The 15,249-nt window shown below is 37.4% G+C and overlaps 1 protein-coding gene across 4 annotated transcripts in view; it reads left to right on the forward strand.

The window, feature by feature from the left end:
* RABGAP1 (RAB GTPase activating protein 1) overlaps nucleotides 1-15,249 on the forward strand; it is a 164,945-nt gene that overhangs the window by 32,937 nt on the left and 116,759 nt on the right. For 2 of the 4 annotated variants that reach the window (XM_032165079.2, XM_032165078.2), the window contains 3 exons: nucleotides 10,029-10,263; nucleotides 11,744-11,948; nucleotides 14,774-14,948. In XM_032165079.2, the coding sequence (XP_032020970.1) occupies nucleotides 10,029-10,263; nucleotides 11,744-11,948; nucleotides 14,774-14,948 (615 nt within the window). Of the gene's footprint in view, nucleotides 1-10,028; nucleotides 10,314-11,743; nucleotides 11,949-14,773; nucleotides 14,949-15,249 lie in introns of those variants that run through there. The other 2 variants (XM_058445186.1, XM_032165082.2) reach the window with 2 other exon arrangements.

Genomic DNA, 15,249 nt, shown 5'->3' on the forward strand with positions numbered 1-15,249 from the left:
CTAGGTAACATGATGGGACCCTGTCTCTATTTTTAAAATAAAAAATTAAAATAAATAAAACCCATCCATAGTCCTATTACTTAGTGAAACAGTCGTAAATGTTTTGGGCCTGTCTTCAGTTGACTTTTCAGGATAAATTCACAAGCTGCTGTTCTTTCCCCTCCTCTTTTTATTTTAAAGTAATACTAGAAATTCTAATGGTAACTTTATGTTGTTTGGTTCTTCCTTCATAGGGTAAGATAAAGAGACTGATAATCAGAACAGCCATGGTTTATAAAGTAAATCATAAACAAATTTACTGATTTAACAAAGATCACAGAATGAGTGTGTGAGCAGGTTTGAAATTAGTAACTAAATCTTCAAATATCCAAATTGGACTTTTGGTTATTTTGTGTCATGTATTCTGACACAGCTAAGGTTATTTAGTGTTAGAAGCAACATACATACTTCTTAATTGCTCAGCTTTTACACTGAAGCTCAGCAGTGTTACTCAATTTGAACCATTTTCATTTGTGTTTTTACTGCAGTAGGATTAAAATAGTGGAAACTGTAGATCATCAGGAGTTCTTCTTTAATTTTCTGATCATCTAGGGACTTCTCAAGCACAAACTGTCCCTTCCTAAGCATGTTTTCTTGAGGGCCTAAATATCCTTCAGAAAAGGATCCCAAACTGCCTGAAGTAGCTTTGTATAACTGGCAAATCAAGTGGGGCCGAGTTGGTATTGTTGCAGTGAAAGGAAACAAGGACTATAAAATTAGAAGTAGAAAATTGAGACCAGGAAATGACTCTGGATTTTGCCTTTGGAACATTTTGTCCTTTGGTTCCAAAATGCAATTTTGCTCTCAAGGAAACAGACTTGTAGCCAATTCTACCATATAAGATATTGCCCTTATTTGATATATTTAGAAAGGACAAATGTTATTCCAGTATACTGCTTTTGTACATGAATAGTAGGTGTGTTCTTAGAGTTCTTTGGGCCACGAAAAGTAGAACTACTTGCTTTCTAAGTTTATTGTTTGTTTTCAAACTTCAACTCTAATAGGTGGATCAGAGTTCTTTAGAAAGAACTGAGAGTGGGGTGGAGGAATACCAACACATATTGGATGCTAACTATTTGGCAGCTACTGTGGTGTGAGAGTTAAATGAGAGTTCTTTAAAAACCACACGATACAGTGCTTGAAATATACATAAGTGCCCAATAATGTTATCAAACCCTAATAACAATCCTGTGAGATAGATATTAACATCCTCATTTTAGAGATGAGACAGTTGGGGCTCCCAGACATCAATTTGCCCTCAGTTACAGAGTTAATGTCAGAGCAATGTCCCAAAGCCAGATATGTCTTACTCGGGGGCCCAAGTATGGCTACTAAGTTCAGTTGCATAGGCTTTGCACAGTACAGTTCTAGTGAGAGCCATTCAGATAATCTGTGCTGTGAATGGGGTGCCTCTTGGAGTTGTGCCACAAAACAACTCTGAGCCCAGTTTTTTTTAGTACCACCCTGCTATGTAAGCAGAATTATGAATAAACAATTCATCATGCAGTCTCCATCCCTGCAGACGTTTATGTCATATGTTTACAGTAGCTGCTAAATGCTAAATTGGCCTTTTTATGTTTATTGTTTTCCTTCACGATTCAGGACTTTCCTAAAGAACTGTTCCTTTTAATGTAGAGTACATGGAAATAAACACAAATCTAAATGTAATTCTTAGTTGTACTATTCATAAATATTTGTTTTGCTTTTTTTGTCTTCATATTTGTGCTAAATTACATTAGAAGTCTTTGTGGGACTTCAAAATATATTGTTTGTGTTTTGCACTGGGCTCTTTGCAGTATTCTTATTGTTAATGTTAGACCTTAATGACACTTGCTCAGAATAATGAAAAAAGATGGTGTTTGTTTTTGTTTTTGTATTTTAGTAGATAAAGCTAAAGTCATTCAGAGTTCCTTTCTATAATTAAACCAAAATTTGTAGAATATTCAGTATCCAAGTAGGGTAAAATCATACTGCTTTGGCTTCCATTCTTTGCATTTGTAACATTCAGTTCAGTAAATATGTATTTCAGGTGTATTCTGTCCCAGTCACTATCTGAAGCTTTGGGGATACAAAGATAATTTAACAGACAGTCTCTGCCCAGTCTGGTTCAAGGGACTCTCTAAACAAATATTTTCTAAAACAAGTAGCAATGCTAGAATAAACACGTATGCTAATATTATGGTAGCCCTGAGGAGGGAGTGATTAAATCCTATCTAGAAGGGTTAAGTTCTCCCAGAGGAGGTAACAGAATTTAAGGTTGGTCTTAAAGAATACACAGGAGGAGAGGATGGCTTTCCAGGAAAGGGAACACTCTATGCAAAGTATGGGTGCTTGAAACTGTATGGTGTGTCCTGGGAAAGTTGAGTAGTTTGCTGTGACTAAGTGACTGGAAAGGCAGATTGAGCAGAGTTATGAAAAGACATAAGATATACTTATGAATTTGGGCTTTATCTTGTGGGCATTGAGGAACCGTGGAAGGATTTAAAAACAAGGCAGTGCTTGATCACAACTAAGATTGGCAATTATAAGTTGAATGGTGGCCATATGTGAAAGAGGAGAGAGAGAAGGAAGGAAGGCAGGCAAACTACTAACTTTGCAGTAGGCTTACGTAAAATGAAAGAGGTTGTACTAAGGTATTAGCTATGCAGAGAAGATAGAAGAAGGGAAAAATGGACAGACAAGGGTCAGTAGGATTTGTGAGTTATATGGGAATGAGAGAAATCAAGGATGATTGTAATTCTTAATTTGGCCATGGAATGAATGGTAGTGCAACTCATTGATTAAGAAAGGATGCAGGAGGGCTGGGTGCGGTGGCTCATGCCTGTAATCCCAACAGGGAGGCCAAGGCGGGCAGATACTTGAGGCCAGGAGTTTGAGACCAGCCTGGCCAACATGATGAAACCCCATCTCTACCAAAAATACAAAAATTAGCTGGGTGTGATGGCGCATGCCTGTGATCTCAGCTACTCGGGAGGCTGAGACATGAGAATCTCTTGAACCCAGGAGGCAGAGATTGCAGTGAGCAGAGATTGCGCCACTGCACTCCAACCTGGACGGCAGAATGAGACTGTCTCAAAAAAAAAAAAAAAAAAAAAAAAACAGGAAGAGGATCAGTGGCTTAAGTTTTGGACAGAATAAGTTTGATGTATCCAACTAAAGTTCTCTATCCAGTAGACAGTTGAGGAAGGGATTGTAGATATAGATTTGGGATTGTTTGTTGTTGGGAGTTGATGCCATACAGTGGCACAGGAGAGTCTAATAACGTGAAGTTAATGCCAAAGACAGAATCCTGGACGAGCACCTTTAGTAGAGTAGATGGAAAAAAAGGAACAGTTGTGTTCTCAAATTGCATCTTTTGTGGAAATCATACTTTTTCTGTTTTATTTTAGATCAGATTTTTTGAGGTAGAATTTACACCAATAAAATGCAGCCCTCTTAGTTGTACAGTCCTGAGTTTTAACAAATGTAAAGTCTCATGTAACAACCAGCACAGTCAAGATGGAGAATACTTCTATTACTCCCAGAAGTCCCCTTGTGCATCTATTTAGTCATACCTTTATTCCCCTTCCCTGATAACCAGTGATCTGATTTCTGTCCCTATAGTTTTGCCTTTTCCAGAATGCCAGGTAAATGGAGTCATACAGTATGTAGTCTTTTTGTGTCTGGCTTCTTTTACATAGAATAATGCTTTCGAGATTTGTCCATGTTATTGTGTGTATTAGTAGTTTATTCTTTTTTATTGCTTAGTAGTATTCCATTTTATAGATCTATAAGAATCTTTTTATTAATCCACTCACCAGTGAATAAACATTTGGGTTGTATTCAGTTTTTGGCTATTATGAATAATGCATTAACATTTGCAGCTGGGCATTGGTGGCTCATTCCTGTAATCTCAGCAACTTCGGAGGCTGAGATGGGAAGATTGCTTGAGCCCAGAAGTTTGAGGCTGCAGTGAGCTATGATCGTGCCACTCTCCTGCAGCTTGGTCAGCAGAGAAAAACCCTGTCTCTCAAAAAATAATTTACAAACAGATTTTGTGTAGACATAGGTTTTTATTTTTCTTGGGTAACTAATACCTAAGAGTGAGTCATATGGTAAGTGTAATGTTTAACCTTATAAAACTTTATAAAAAATGGATAATATGACTAGACCATTTTGCATTCCTACCAGCAGTGTACAGGAGTTTTCTAGTTGCTCCTCATTCTTGCCAGCCCTTCCTATTGTCAGAGTTGTTTTGAATTTTAGTCATTCATTTTATTTTATTTTACTTTACTTTTTACTTTACTTTACTTTTACTTTACTCTACTCTACTCTACTCTCTACACTCTACTCTACTCTACTCCTCTACTCTACTCTACTCTCTACTCTACACTCTACTCTACTGTACTCTGTATTTTGTTTTAAACAGGGTCTCGCTCTGTTGCCCAGGCTAGAGTTCAGTGGCATAGTCTCACTGCAGCCTCAACCTCCTGGGTTCAAGTGATCCTCCCACCTCAGCCTCTTGAGTAGCTGAGACCAACGTGTGTGCCAGTACTTCTGGCTAATTTTTAAAATTTTTGTAGAGTCAGGGTCTCACCATGTTGCCCAGGCTAGTTTCAAACTCCTAGAGACAGACAGTCCACCTGCCTCAGCCTCCTAAATTGCTGGGATTATAGGCATGAACTACCACGCCCAGACTATAGTCATTCTTATAAGGGTATAGAGGCATCCTGTTATAATTTCTATTTCCCTGATGGCTAGTAATGTTGAGTTTCTTTTTATGTGCTTATTTGCCATCTATGTATCTTTGATGAAATGCCCTTTTTAGTTGAGTAGTTTGTTTTCTTCTTAAGAATTCTCTATATATTCTGGATATAAGTCCTTCATCAGATCTATGACTTGCAAATATTTTCTCCAGATCTGGCTTATCTTTTCATTCTCTTAAGAGTTTCTTTTGAGCAGAACTTTTTAATTTTAATAAAGTTCTCAAGTTTTTCTTTTATGATTCATACTTTTTGTGTCCTAAGAAATCTCTGTGTCACAAGATCAAAAAGATTTCTCCTATGTTTTATTCTGTATGTTTTATAGTTTTAGGGCACACTTAGGTTTGTAATCCTTTTTGAGTTAATTTTTTGTATATGATGTGAACTATTGAGATTCGTGTACTTGTGTATAGATGTCAGATTAATTGTTCCAGCTTCATTTGTTTTATTTGTCACTTTCTCCATTTAATAACCTTGACAGTTTTGTTGAAAATCAGTTGGCCATATATGTGTGCATCTATTTCTGGACTCTGTTCTGTGCCATTGATCTATATATTTTCTTCTTCACCAGTACCACAATGTCTTCATTACTTTACCTGAAACTACATTTATTTTAGAGATAATCGTGGTATCTGTTAGGAATGCTATTGGCAGCAAGGAAGAGAGCCCTACTAAGAGTGGGTTTATTTTTCTGCTATGAGAAGTCTGGAGATAAACAGTTGCTAGTTGGTTTAACGTGTTCATCCATACCAGGGTTCAACAGACTATAGCCTGCTGGCCTAATTTGGTCTGCCACCTGTTTTTGTAAATAAAGTGTAATTGGAACATAGCCACATTAGTTTGTTTACACATTGTTTATGGCTGCTTTCATGCTACAAAGTCAGAGTTGAGTAGCTACAAGAGAGACTGCATATAAGGCCTGCAAAGCCTAAAATATTTGTTATTTGGCCCTTTACAGAAAATGTTTCTTAACTTCTGATCTATACCATTAAGGACCCAATTTCTTTTATCCACTCATTCATTTTTGGCTCACTGACTCTTTTTTAAGACAAGGGGTCTCCTTATGTTGCCCAGGCTGGCCTCAAGTGATCCTTCCCCACAGCCTCCTGAGTAGCTGGGACTGCAGGCACAGGCCACTGTGCTTGGATTGGCTTACTGACATTTTGTTCTGTGTCACTTCATTGTAATAGTACATCCACCATGGTTCTACATTCATGTTCCAAGTCAAGAAGAAGAGAGAAAGGGGGTAACACCGGTCATGCTTGTTTCTTTTATTGGGAAAATCAAGTCTTCCAGAAGCTTTCCAGCCAATTTCTTTACATCTGAACGGCTAAAATTATGTTATATGGTAAACCATAGCCATAAGGGAGGCTGGAAACTAAATAGTCAACTTTCCTAGCCTCTCTAGTGGAGATAGGCATGTGCAAAAAGTAAAAATCATTCGCAGTTTGTCCTTTTATCATGATGAACCATTCATATTAGAAAATAAATGAACTGTGTAAGTTCCTAGCCCAGTGATTTTCAAACTTTGTTACATGTGAACATCTCATGGGGTGCAAAATATAGATTCTTGGGGCCCATGTACAGAGGTTTTTCTTGGGTGGAGTCAAGGGATTTGCATTTTCAAAAAGTACCAGAGATCATTTTGATGTCTATGTGGACCCTCTGGTAAAGGAGGGACTACTTTTTATGTGGACTACTATTTTGGCATCGTAGTTTGGGATTTAGATTTGAGGCAGTGTTTCTCAATCCTGATTTTATATTAGAATCATCTGTGGAGGTTTTTTGTTGTTGTTGGGTTTTTTTTTTTTTTTTTGATAGAGTCTCATTCTGTCACCCAGGCTGCAGTGCATTGGCACGATCTTGGCTCACTGCAACCTCTGCCCCCTGGGTTCAAGCGATTCTCCTGTTTAAGCCTCCTGTGTAGTTGGGACTACAGGTGCATGCTACAATGCCTGGTTGATTTTGTATTTTTTAGTGGAGACAGGGTTACACCATGTTGGCCAGGCTGGTCTCGAACTCCCAGCCTCAAGTAATCTGTCTGCCTCGGCCTCTCCAAGTGCTGGGATTATAGGTTTAAGCCACTGCACCCAGCAAAAAACCAACTATTTAAAGCAGAACTTCTGAAAAAAGACAAATATGTATTAATGTTGACTATGTGACAGATGCCATGCAATGTATTACATGCTTTTGTTCATTTCATACTCCCTAGTAATACTGATAATTTTTTTGTATAGTCATGGTCAAAAATCATTAATCTAAGATTGTTTCTCAGAGTGCAGTTCCCAGACTAGCAACATCACTATGATCTGGGAATTTTTTAGAAATTCAAACAATTGAGTACCACCCCAGACTTAGTTAATTGGAAGCTCAGGTAGGGCCCAACAGTCTGTCTCAGCAAGCTCTCCTGGTGATTCTGATGCATGTCAAAGTTTCAGAACCTTGAAAGGCACTGCTGAATGTTGTCCTAGCTTGGTTTAGGCAAAATTAGTTGACTGTCTTAAAAATAAAAAAGAACTTAATTGATTAAAGTATGTAGGCCGGGCGTAGTGGTTCATGACTGTAATCCTAGCACTTGGGAGGCCAAGGTGGGTGGATCACTTGAGGTCAGGAGTTCAAGACCAGCCTGGCCAACATGGCAAAATGCCGTCTCTACTAAAAATACAAAAACTAGCTGGGCGTGTTGGCACGTGCCTGTAATCCCAGCTACTTGGGAGGTTGAGGCAGAAGAATTGCCTGAACCTGGGAGGCAGAGGTTGCAGTAAGCCGAGATTGTGTCACTGCACTCCAGCCTGAGCAACAGAGCGAGACTCTGTCTCCAAAAAAAAAAAAAAAAAAGTATGTGTACTATGCTGTCACAGGTAGTAATTTGGAACTGGATTAAAGGTTCACAAATGATCTAACATGATAATTGTTGAGCATTGTATTTGATAAGATTATTCAAGACATTTGTTAGGTTACTATTTTTAAACCACTCTTACAACTGTTTTGTGTGTGTGCATTACTTTTTCCTGGTTTTTAAGGAAGAGTTAAGGACATTGAAGACAGTTCTTATGTTTATAAAATTTATAAAGTAGGGAAGAATGCAAGATAAACATGTATAAACACAAGGCAAATGTATAAACATGTTTTCTTTTAGGGTTAGCTGCATTTCTGTGATTGGTAAATATATTACAATGTAGGCAGCCTATCCCAACAGAAAACTTGGGTTTACTTATGTGCCAAAGAGCAAAACAGTACTTCATAGCATTTAATATGTCTTTCTTCAGTTCCAGTTGCATTCCCAGTTGTAATTACTAATTGCTTCAACAGGGAATCTAATATCTTCTCTTATCTGTTTTTGGGAAGCTATATAACTCTACTCCTATATGTTATTTCTCCCTACCCTTGGAAAAGTTAGTTTAGGTTCACTTGGGCTGTCATTTGCTTACTGCAGGTGATACAGTATTTCTTCTCCAGTTTTGAAAAGATAAGAGGTTAATTGGATCTAAGCTATAGTTGGATTTTTAGGTGCTTTAAAAACTTTTTAAGCTGGGCGTGGTGGCACTGCCTGTAGTCACAGTTACTCAGGAGGCTGATGAGGGAGGATCACTTGAGCCCAGGAGTTCAAGTCCACGCTGGGCAACATAGTGATATGGTGTCTCTTTTTAAAAAAAGTTTTTGAGATAAGGTTTTGCTCTGTCACCCAGGCTGGAGTGCAGTGGCGTGATCTCAGGTCACTGCAGCCTCAACTTCCTGGGCTCCAGCGATCCTCCCACCTCAGCCTCCCAGTAGCTAGGACCACAGGCACATGCTACCACACATGGCTAATTTTTGTATTTTTGGTAGAGATGGGGTTTCACTGTGTTGCCCAGGCTGGTCTCGAACTCCTGAGGTCAAGCAGTCTGTCACCTCAGCCTCCCAAAGTGCTGGGATTATAGGCATGAGCCACTGTGCCCAGCAAAAAACAACTTTTTAAAGCAGAACTTCTGAAAAAAGAAATCAGTTGCACTTGTGTATGTGTAGAATCCGATTTAACAAAGGGTTAAAATTACTTGGCCCACTTGTAATTCCATTAGCAATAGCTCCAAACATAAAATGAAATTCACAGGAACAGAAATTGTCATTGAAGCCAAGAAAGAGGTCTTTATTTCTAAGGCAAAAGTAGTTGAAGTGTTGGAATTTCCTTGGGAAAATGTCCGCAAAAAAGACTTATCTTTTTCTCAATTATAATTTGCAGCACAAGAGACTTGAAGTTTATAGAATTATAAAAGCCTGAATCAATAAAAATACTTGAATTGGATTTCTTGGTAGCCCAGAGATACCTACCTCTGTTATTGGAATTTTGCTTCCTAGCCTCTGTGTTAATTTTGCTAGGGTAGGCCTCGTTCTCTTAGCCCTGCCCAATTTAACTTTTTGTTAGGTTTCAGTCTTCAGAAATCCTCCTAAATCAGGGCTCCCTCTTTTTTCCCATGACTTCGTTTTTCTAACTCAATTCTTTTGTTAATTTTTTTAATATTTCGTAAGCGCTTAGTGACGATACTGCATTATGTCACTTGTGGTTTTCCTTGGCATTGGGCAGTCTCCACTGGATTTTGCACTTACTTGCTTCCTTGTTGAGGAACTAGTAATAACCCATCATGACTCCATAAAATTACTTGATATTGTTGAAATAGAGTGCTTTTATTTCTCAGGACTATTTTGTACATTCATGTCAGCTTTACTCAAGTGTTTCAGAACTTTCAGAACCTGTTCATATCATATAAGTCTTCCTCAGAAATACAAGAGACTTGCATGTGACTGGAGTGGTAAAATACCTGTGGAAATGTATTGCCTAATATGTATGTTTCTGTTGATATCTTTTGGAAGCAAGCACATTTTTCCTTTTTTCTTAAGGGCTAGAGGAGACACTAAGATGTTCTTCTTAAAAGCATTATTTCTTAGCAGACAAAATTATAAATCCTTTAATTATTGTTAGTTTAGGACACAGTAAAAGACTTTAATAACATTGGCAGGCTATTGCATATATTTCTGGGTATTAGTCTCAAGTTTACTATGTACTTTTTCATGAAAAACTGTATAAATTGAGAGAGCAGCTGCGCCCTTACTTGTTGCAGATCTTGTTTTATTCTATTTTTTAAAAAAAATTCAGAAGATATCTTTGTATTAAAAGAAATGCTAATGATTTTCTTTAGAATGTGGACCCATTTTAATCAATACTGGCCAATCTTTCTCACTTTGCTGATTGCATGTATTTGTGACCCTTAGATTGTAGGGAATGGAAGTGAACAGCAGCTGCAAAAAGAGCTAGCAGATGTACTGATGGATCCTCCAATGGATGACCAGCCAGGGGAAAAGGAGCTTGTGAAAAGGTCACAACTGGATGGTGAAGGAGATGGGCCTCTTTCTAATCAGCTCTCCGCTTCATCTACCATTAATCCTGTGCCATTAGTAGGGCTCCAAAAACCAGAGATGAGCCTACCAGTGAAACCTGGACAAGGAGGTTAGGATTGCTGCATTGCTTGCGTAACTGAAGGTTATTGTTTTTAATATGTGAGTGTCCACCCTGTACTAGGTTTTATTTAGAACAGGCAAAATCATTGTCTACAAAAACAGGCAAAAACATTCTCTAGAATCTCTAAATTCTTAATCTAAGGGGATGTGAGAGGAGTAAAAATATATGTACCATTCTGATTTCCTTTTAAATGTATTTCAGTTGTACCGAGGAAAGAGGAAACATGGCTAAAGGACACAGAGGGAGTCTTTTTTTTTTTTTTCCCAGAATGCTTAAAGATTTTTCAAAGAAGGAATATGAGTATAATATTAGAGAAATGGAGGGATAATTCTGGGTGAACAGATGTTTGCTCCAGACCTATATAGCTCTATGGGAGCAGTTGCCAAGTTGAAAAAGGAAGACTAGAACATGGGACAGAAAGACATAGCATGGGAGGAGAAGGACAACTGAAAAGACTCATTTGGAAAAGCAGGTGCTAAAACTATAGATGTTATTGGGAAAGGAAAGCCAAAGGGATTAAGAGAACATAATGAAGTGGCTAAGATGATGAATTAGAGAAATAATTGTAGCAGTGCAGGTCAGAAAGATGACAGTTATGCCGGGCGCAGTGGCTCATGCCTGTAATCCCAGCACGTTGGGAGGCCGAGGCAGGTGGATCACAAGGTCAGGAGATTGAGACCATCTGGCCAACATGGTGAAACCCTGTCTTTATTAAAATACAAAAAATTAGCCAGATGTGGTGGCACTCACCTGTAGTCACAGCTACTTGGGAGGCTGAGGCAGGGGGAATTGCTTGAAACCAGGAGGTGGAGGTTGCAGTGAGCCGAGATTGTTCCACTGCACTTCAGCCTGGCAACAGAGCGAGACTCCGTCTCAAAAAAAAAAAAAAAGATGGCAATCAGAGATAGGAGTTTCAGAGTGAAGAAATACTAAATGTATATTTGACCTAAATGTAAATTACAAAATCAAAACAAATTAGAAGAGGCAGAAAAGTGAATCAAATCTGAGTCTGATTGAGACTGACTCTAACAGCACTATATTTTGAGTATCCTTTGAAATGCTTGGGACCAGAAGTGTTTCAGATTTCAGATGTTTTTGGATTTTGGAATATACATATAATTACGTGCTGAGCACCCCAAATCCAATAATTTGAAATCTGAAATGCCCCAAATAGTACTTCTTTTAAGTGTCATGTAGGTGCTCAAAAGGTTTTGAAATTTGAAGCACTTCATATTTCAGATTTTTGAATTTAGGATACTCAACCTGTACCTAAAAATCTTGGTGTTCCTGACAGAGTTCTAGTGTGAGATTTCTGGCTTTCATGAGCATTTCTTTTAGGGTATGGCATATTATCTCATTAATACTTAATTTTAGAACCTAAATGTTACTTGCAGATTTTTACTTGCTAATCATATCAACAAAATATCAAAGTGAAAGTAATCACTTCCTTATTTGTTGTTTCTTTCAGATTCTGAAGCTTCAAGTCCTTTCACACCAGTGGCCGATGAGGACAGCGTAGTTTTCAGTAAACTGACTTACTTAGGCTGTGCCTCTGTAAATGCTCCCAGGAGTGAAGTGGAAGCCTTAAGGATGATGTCCATCTTAAGAAGCCAGTGTCAGATTTCACTAGATGTTACCCTTTCAGTGCCGAATGTGTCTGAAGGAATTGTGAGGTGAGACTGGTTTATTGAAATCTTTTGATATTTACATCAGATCTCTGACCTGTTGCTTTAGAAAGAAGCAATAGTGAATAAAATACATATTAATAGTTATTTTACTTGTGTAATGTTTCATTTACCTGGCACTGATGTTATGTCTTCCAAGGACTGTGACCTTTGTGAAAAATGGTCACTTATTTGTAATAGTTTTTCATCCCAATCATGTGTAGTACATTAAGCATTTAATGTTTTGGGGATAAATGAAATATATTGACATGAGTCAGCCTAAAAGATTATATTTTCCATGTTCCTTTGATGAAAATACAGGCTTGACACATTATTTCAAAATGGAGTTTCATGCTGTTTGAAAGTTACAAACATTTATCATTAAATATTAACTATACCAATACACCCCTTAATTTTTATGATGAGAAAACTGGCTAGGTGCAGTGGTTCATGCCTGTAATCCCAGCATTTTGGGAGGCTGAGACGGGTTGATCACTTAAGTTCAGGGGTTCGAGACCAGCCTGGGCAACATGGTGAACCCCTGTCTCTACAAAACTTACAAAAATTAGCCAGGCATGGTCCCACACACCTGTAGTCCCAGCTACTCAGGAGGATCGCCTGAGCCTGGGAGTTCAAGGCTGCAGTGAGCTGTGATCATGCCACTTCACTCCAGACTGAGTGACAAAGTGATACCTGTCTCAACAAAACAAAATGAAAAAAAAAAAAAGATGAGAAAACTGAGGCACAGAGAAGCCTCTAGCTGTTTATACTAATAGAACAAATAACAATTGCAGATAGCTAATCAGATGTCTGTATCAACCAGCTAAATATACTGTTGCTCAATAAGTCAGATGAGTGCAGGTAAAATAAATTTTTTTTCCCTATTACCAAAGATACATGCTTATTTTAAAAAATTACCACATAAAAATAGCCTTAATTCTACTCTACCACTAATAAATATAGTTAACATCTTGGCTTATTAAGATCTTCTTTGCATATTGGTATGTGTATATGTCTATGTATGTGTGAATATACCTGCATATATATACATACATAATTATACAACTGTTAGAATCAACTTTTTTTTAACAGCAATGGACCTGTACATACCATCTTGTACTTAGTTTTATATCATAAACCTCTTCATGCCAGTAAATATTATTAAAAATTTTAATTTATGATGGCATATGAATGGGTTATAAATAAATAACCCATCTCTTATATTAGACATTTTAAGGTTTTTATCTTTCAGAGAGAAAAGCATGAATAATGATAGCTAATTTTAATTATATGGGAATATCAGTGTTTTATAAATAGGTATCTTTGAGCTCAGTCTTTTTAGACTTCTGTTGATTTCCTTAGGATAAATTCCTAGAAGTAAACTTACTGAGTTTGTCTATTTTTATTGCTTCTAATAACATTGCCGACTAGCCATCTAGAAATATTGATCCAGTTTATACTTTTATCAGCAGTATATAGAGTATCCATTTCTCAGTATCCTCAGAAGTATTTTGAACTTCATGGTGACAGAGCAATAGCTGTGTGTTGATTGTAGTAAAATAATCTGTATATGTAATTTTTCCCCTTAAGTATATAAAGAACTATTTTGCAAAGACTCACAAATTCTATTTATTAATGATAAACTATTAATAAAATGTGTTTAGCACTCATTTCTGTATGTTTCTTAGTCAATACTCATTCCTCTAACTGAAGTTATACTTTAATATATATTTAATTCTATAAAAGAAGTTAGAAAGCTAGTCGGTCTTAACCCCACATTTTTAGAGTTTTCATAAAAGTGCTTTCAAACCTGTGTTAGATCCTCTTCCTAGGTATTTCCGTGATGAGCAAGGCCTTCTAGGCTTTCCCATTAATGGCTCTACCCACGTAGTGTTGAAATTGCATAGTTTCTTTTTAGACCTTTCATAGTTGTGCCTTAGTGCCCTGAACAGAGTCTGGAATGTTGTAGGTATCCCATAAATATTTGTTGAATAAGTAGATTTTTGAATGAATGCTATCCCTTTGATTTTTTACTGAATGGCATCTTTTTGCTTTTATTCATGTTTTTTTTTTTTGAGGAGTTAACATTTTGTATAATCTCTGTCATTTTCCATGAATCAAAAAAAAAACTTGTTTCAGTCTGAGAAAAAGCATCAGTTTTTTGTTTTCTATTTTTTCATAACAGATTAGGTCATTTTTAAAGGAGATAATTAGAAGCACAGCTTCGCCCAGGTGTGGTGGCTCACGCCTGTAATCCCAGCACTTCGGGAGGCCTAGGTGGGCGGATCACCTGAGGTTGGAAGATTGAGACCATCCTGGCTAACCTGCCCTGTCTCTACTAAAAATACAAAAAATTAGCCAGGCGTGGCGGCACATCCCTGTAATCCCAGCTACTTGGGAGGCTGAGGCAGGAGAATCACTTGAACCCAGGAGGCAGAGATCACGCCATTGCACTCCAGCCTGGGCAACAAGAGCGAAACTTGTCTCAAAAAAAAAAAAAAAAAAAAGCACAGCTTCAATGATGTATTTTGGTAGTCTAATTTACGTATCTTGTCTTTATTTTGTTGCAGACTATATAAGAAATGTGCTTATTGATATTGTTTATACCTTTCTGTTTGCCTCCCTAAAATATGATACCATATGGTTTTTAGTACTATGGAATTATGTAATCAGTAGCTTCCGGAATTCACATATGACTTATTAAAATTTAAGGTTAATATCAGCATACCAAATATATGATCTTACTAGAAAGAATGAGTCTCACATCTTAATATAAACATAGTGCAGATTATTCATAATTCCTCTAATCTCTCTATATCTTTTTCTCTGAACAGACTCTTAGATCCTCAGACAAACACTGAAATAGCAAACTATCCTATCTACAAAATCCTCTTCTGTGTCAGAGGGCATGATGGAACTCCTGAGAGTGACTGTTTTGCTTTCACTGAAAGTCATTACAATGCAGAGCTCTTCAGAATACACGTCTTCCGGTGTGAAATACAAGAAGCTGTAAGTCCTCAAGAGAAAACTCTGCAAATGAAACTTCACCAGTGCCCTCACTAGGTTGAAATGATTATGGTATTTATTACGATCACTCATAAGCCAGATGAAATTCTCTGCTAGTGTTTTAGTGATTCTAGTCTCATGGGCCAAGATATAAATTAACTAAAAATTTGATTAACTAGAACTTTGTTGTTACTACTAAGAATGTCAGAGGAGACCTGTTGGCTACTTTTGATTGGGTTAAGTAGGCATTCTGGTTCTAACATTGACAGATTTGCAAACCATTCTTTTAAATCAAAACTTGTTA

Source organism: Hylobates moloch, unplaced genomic scaffold (genome assembly GCF_009828535.3).
Source record: "Hylobates moloch isolate HMO894 unplaced genomic scaffold, HMol_V3 SCAFFOLD_10, whole genome shotgun sequence".
Taxonomy (NCBI): domain Eukaryota; kingdom Metazoa; phylum Chordata; class Mammalia; order Primates; family Hylobatidae; genus Hylobates; species Hylobates moloch.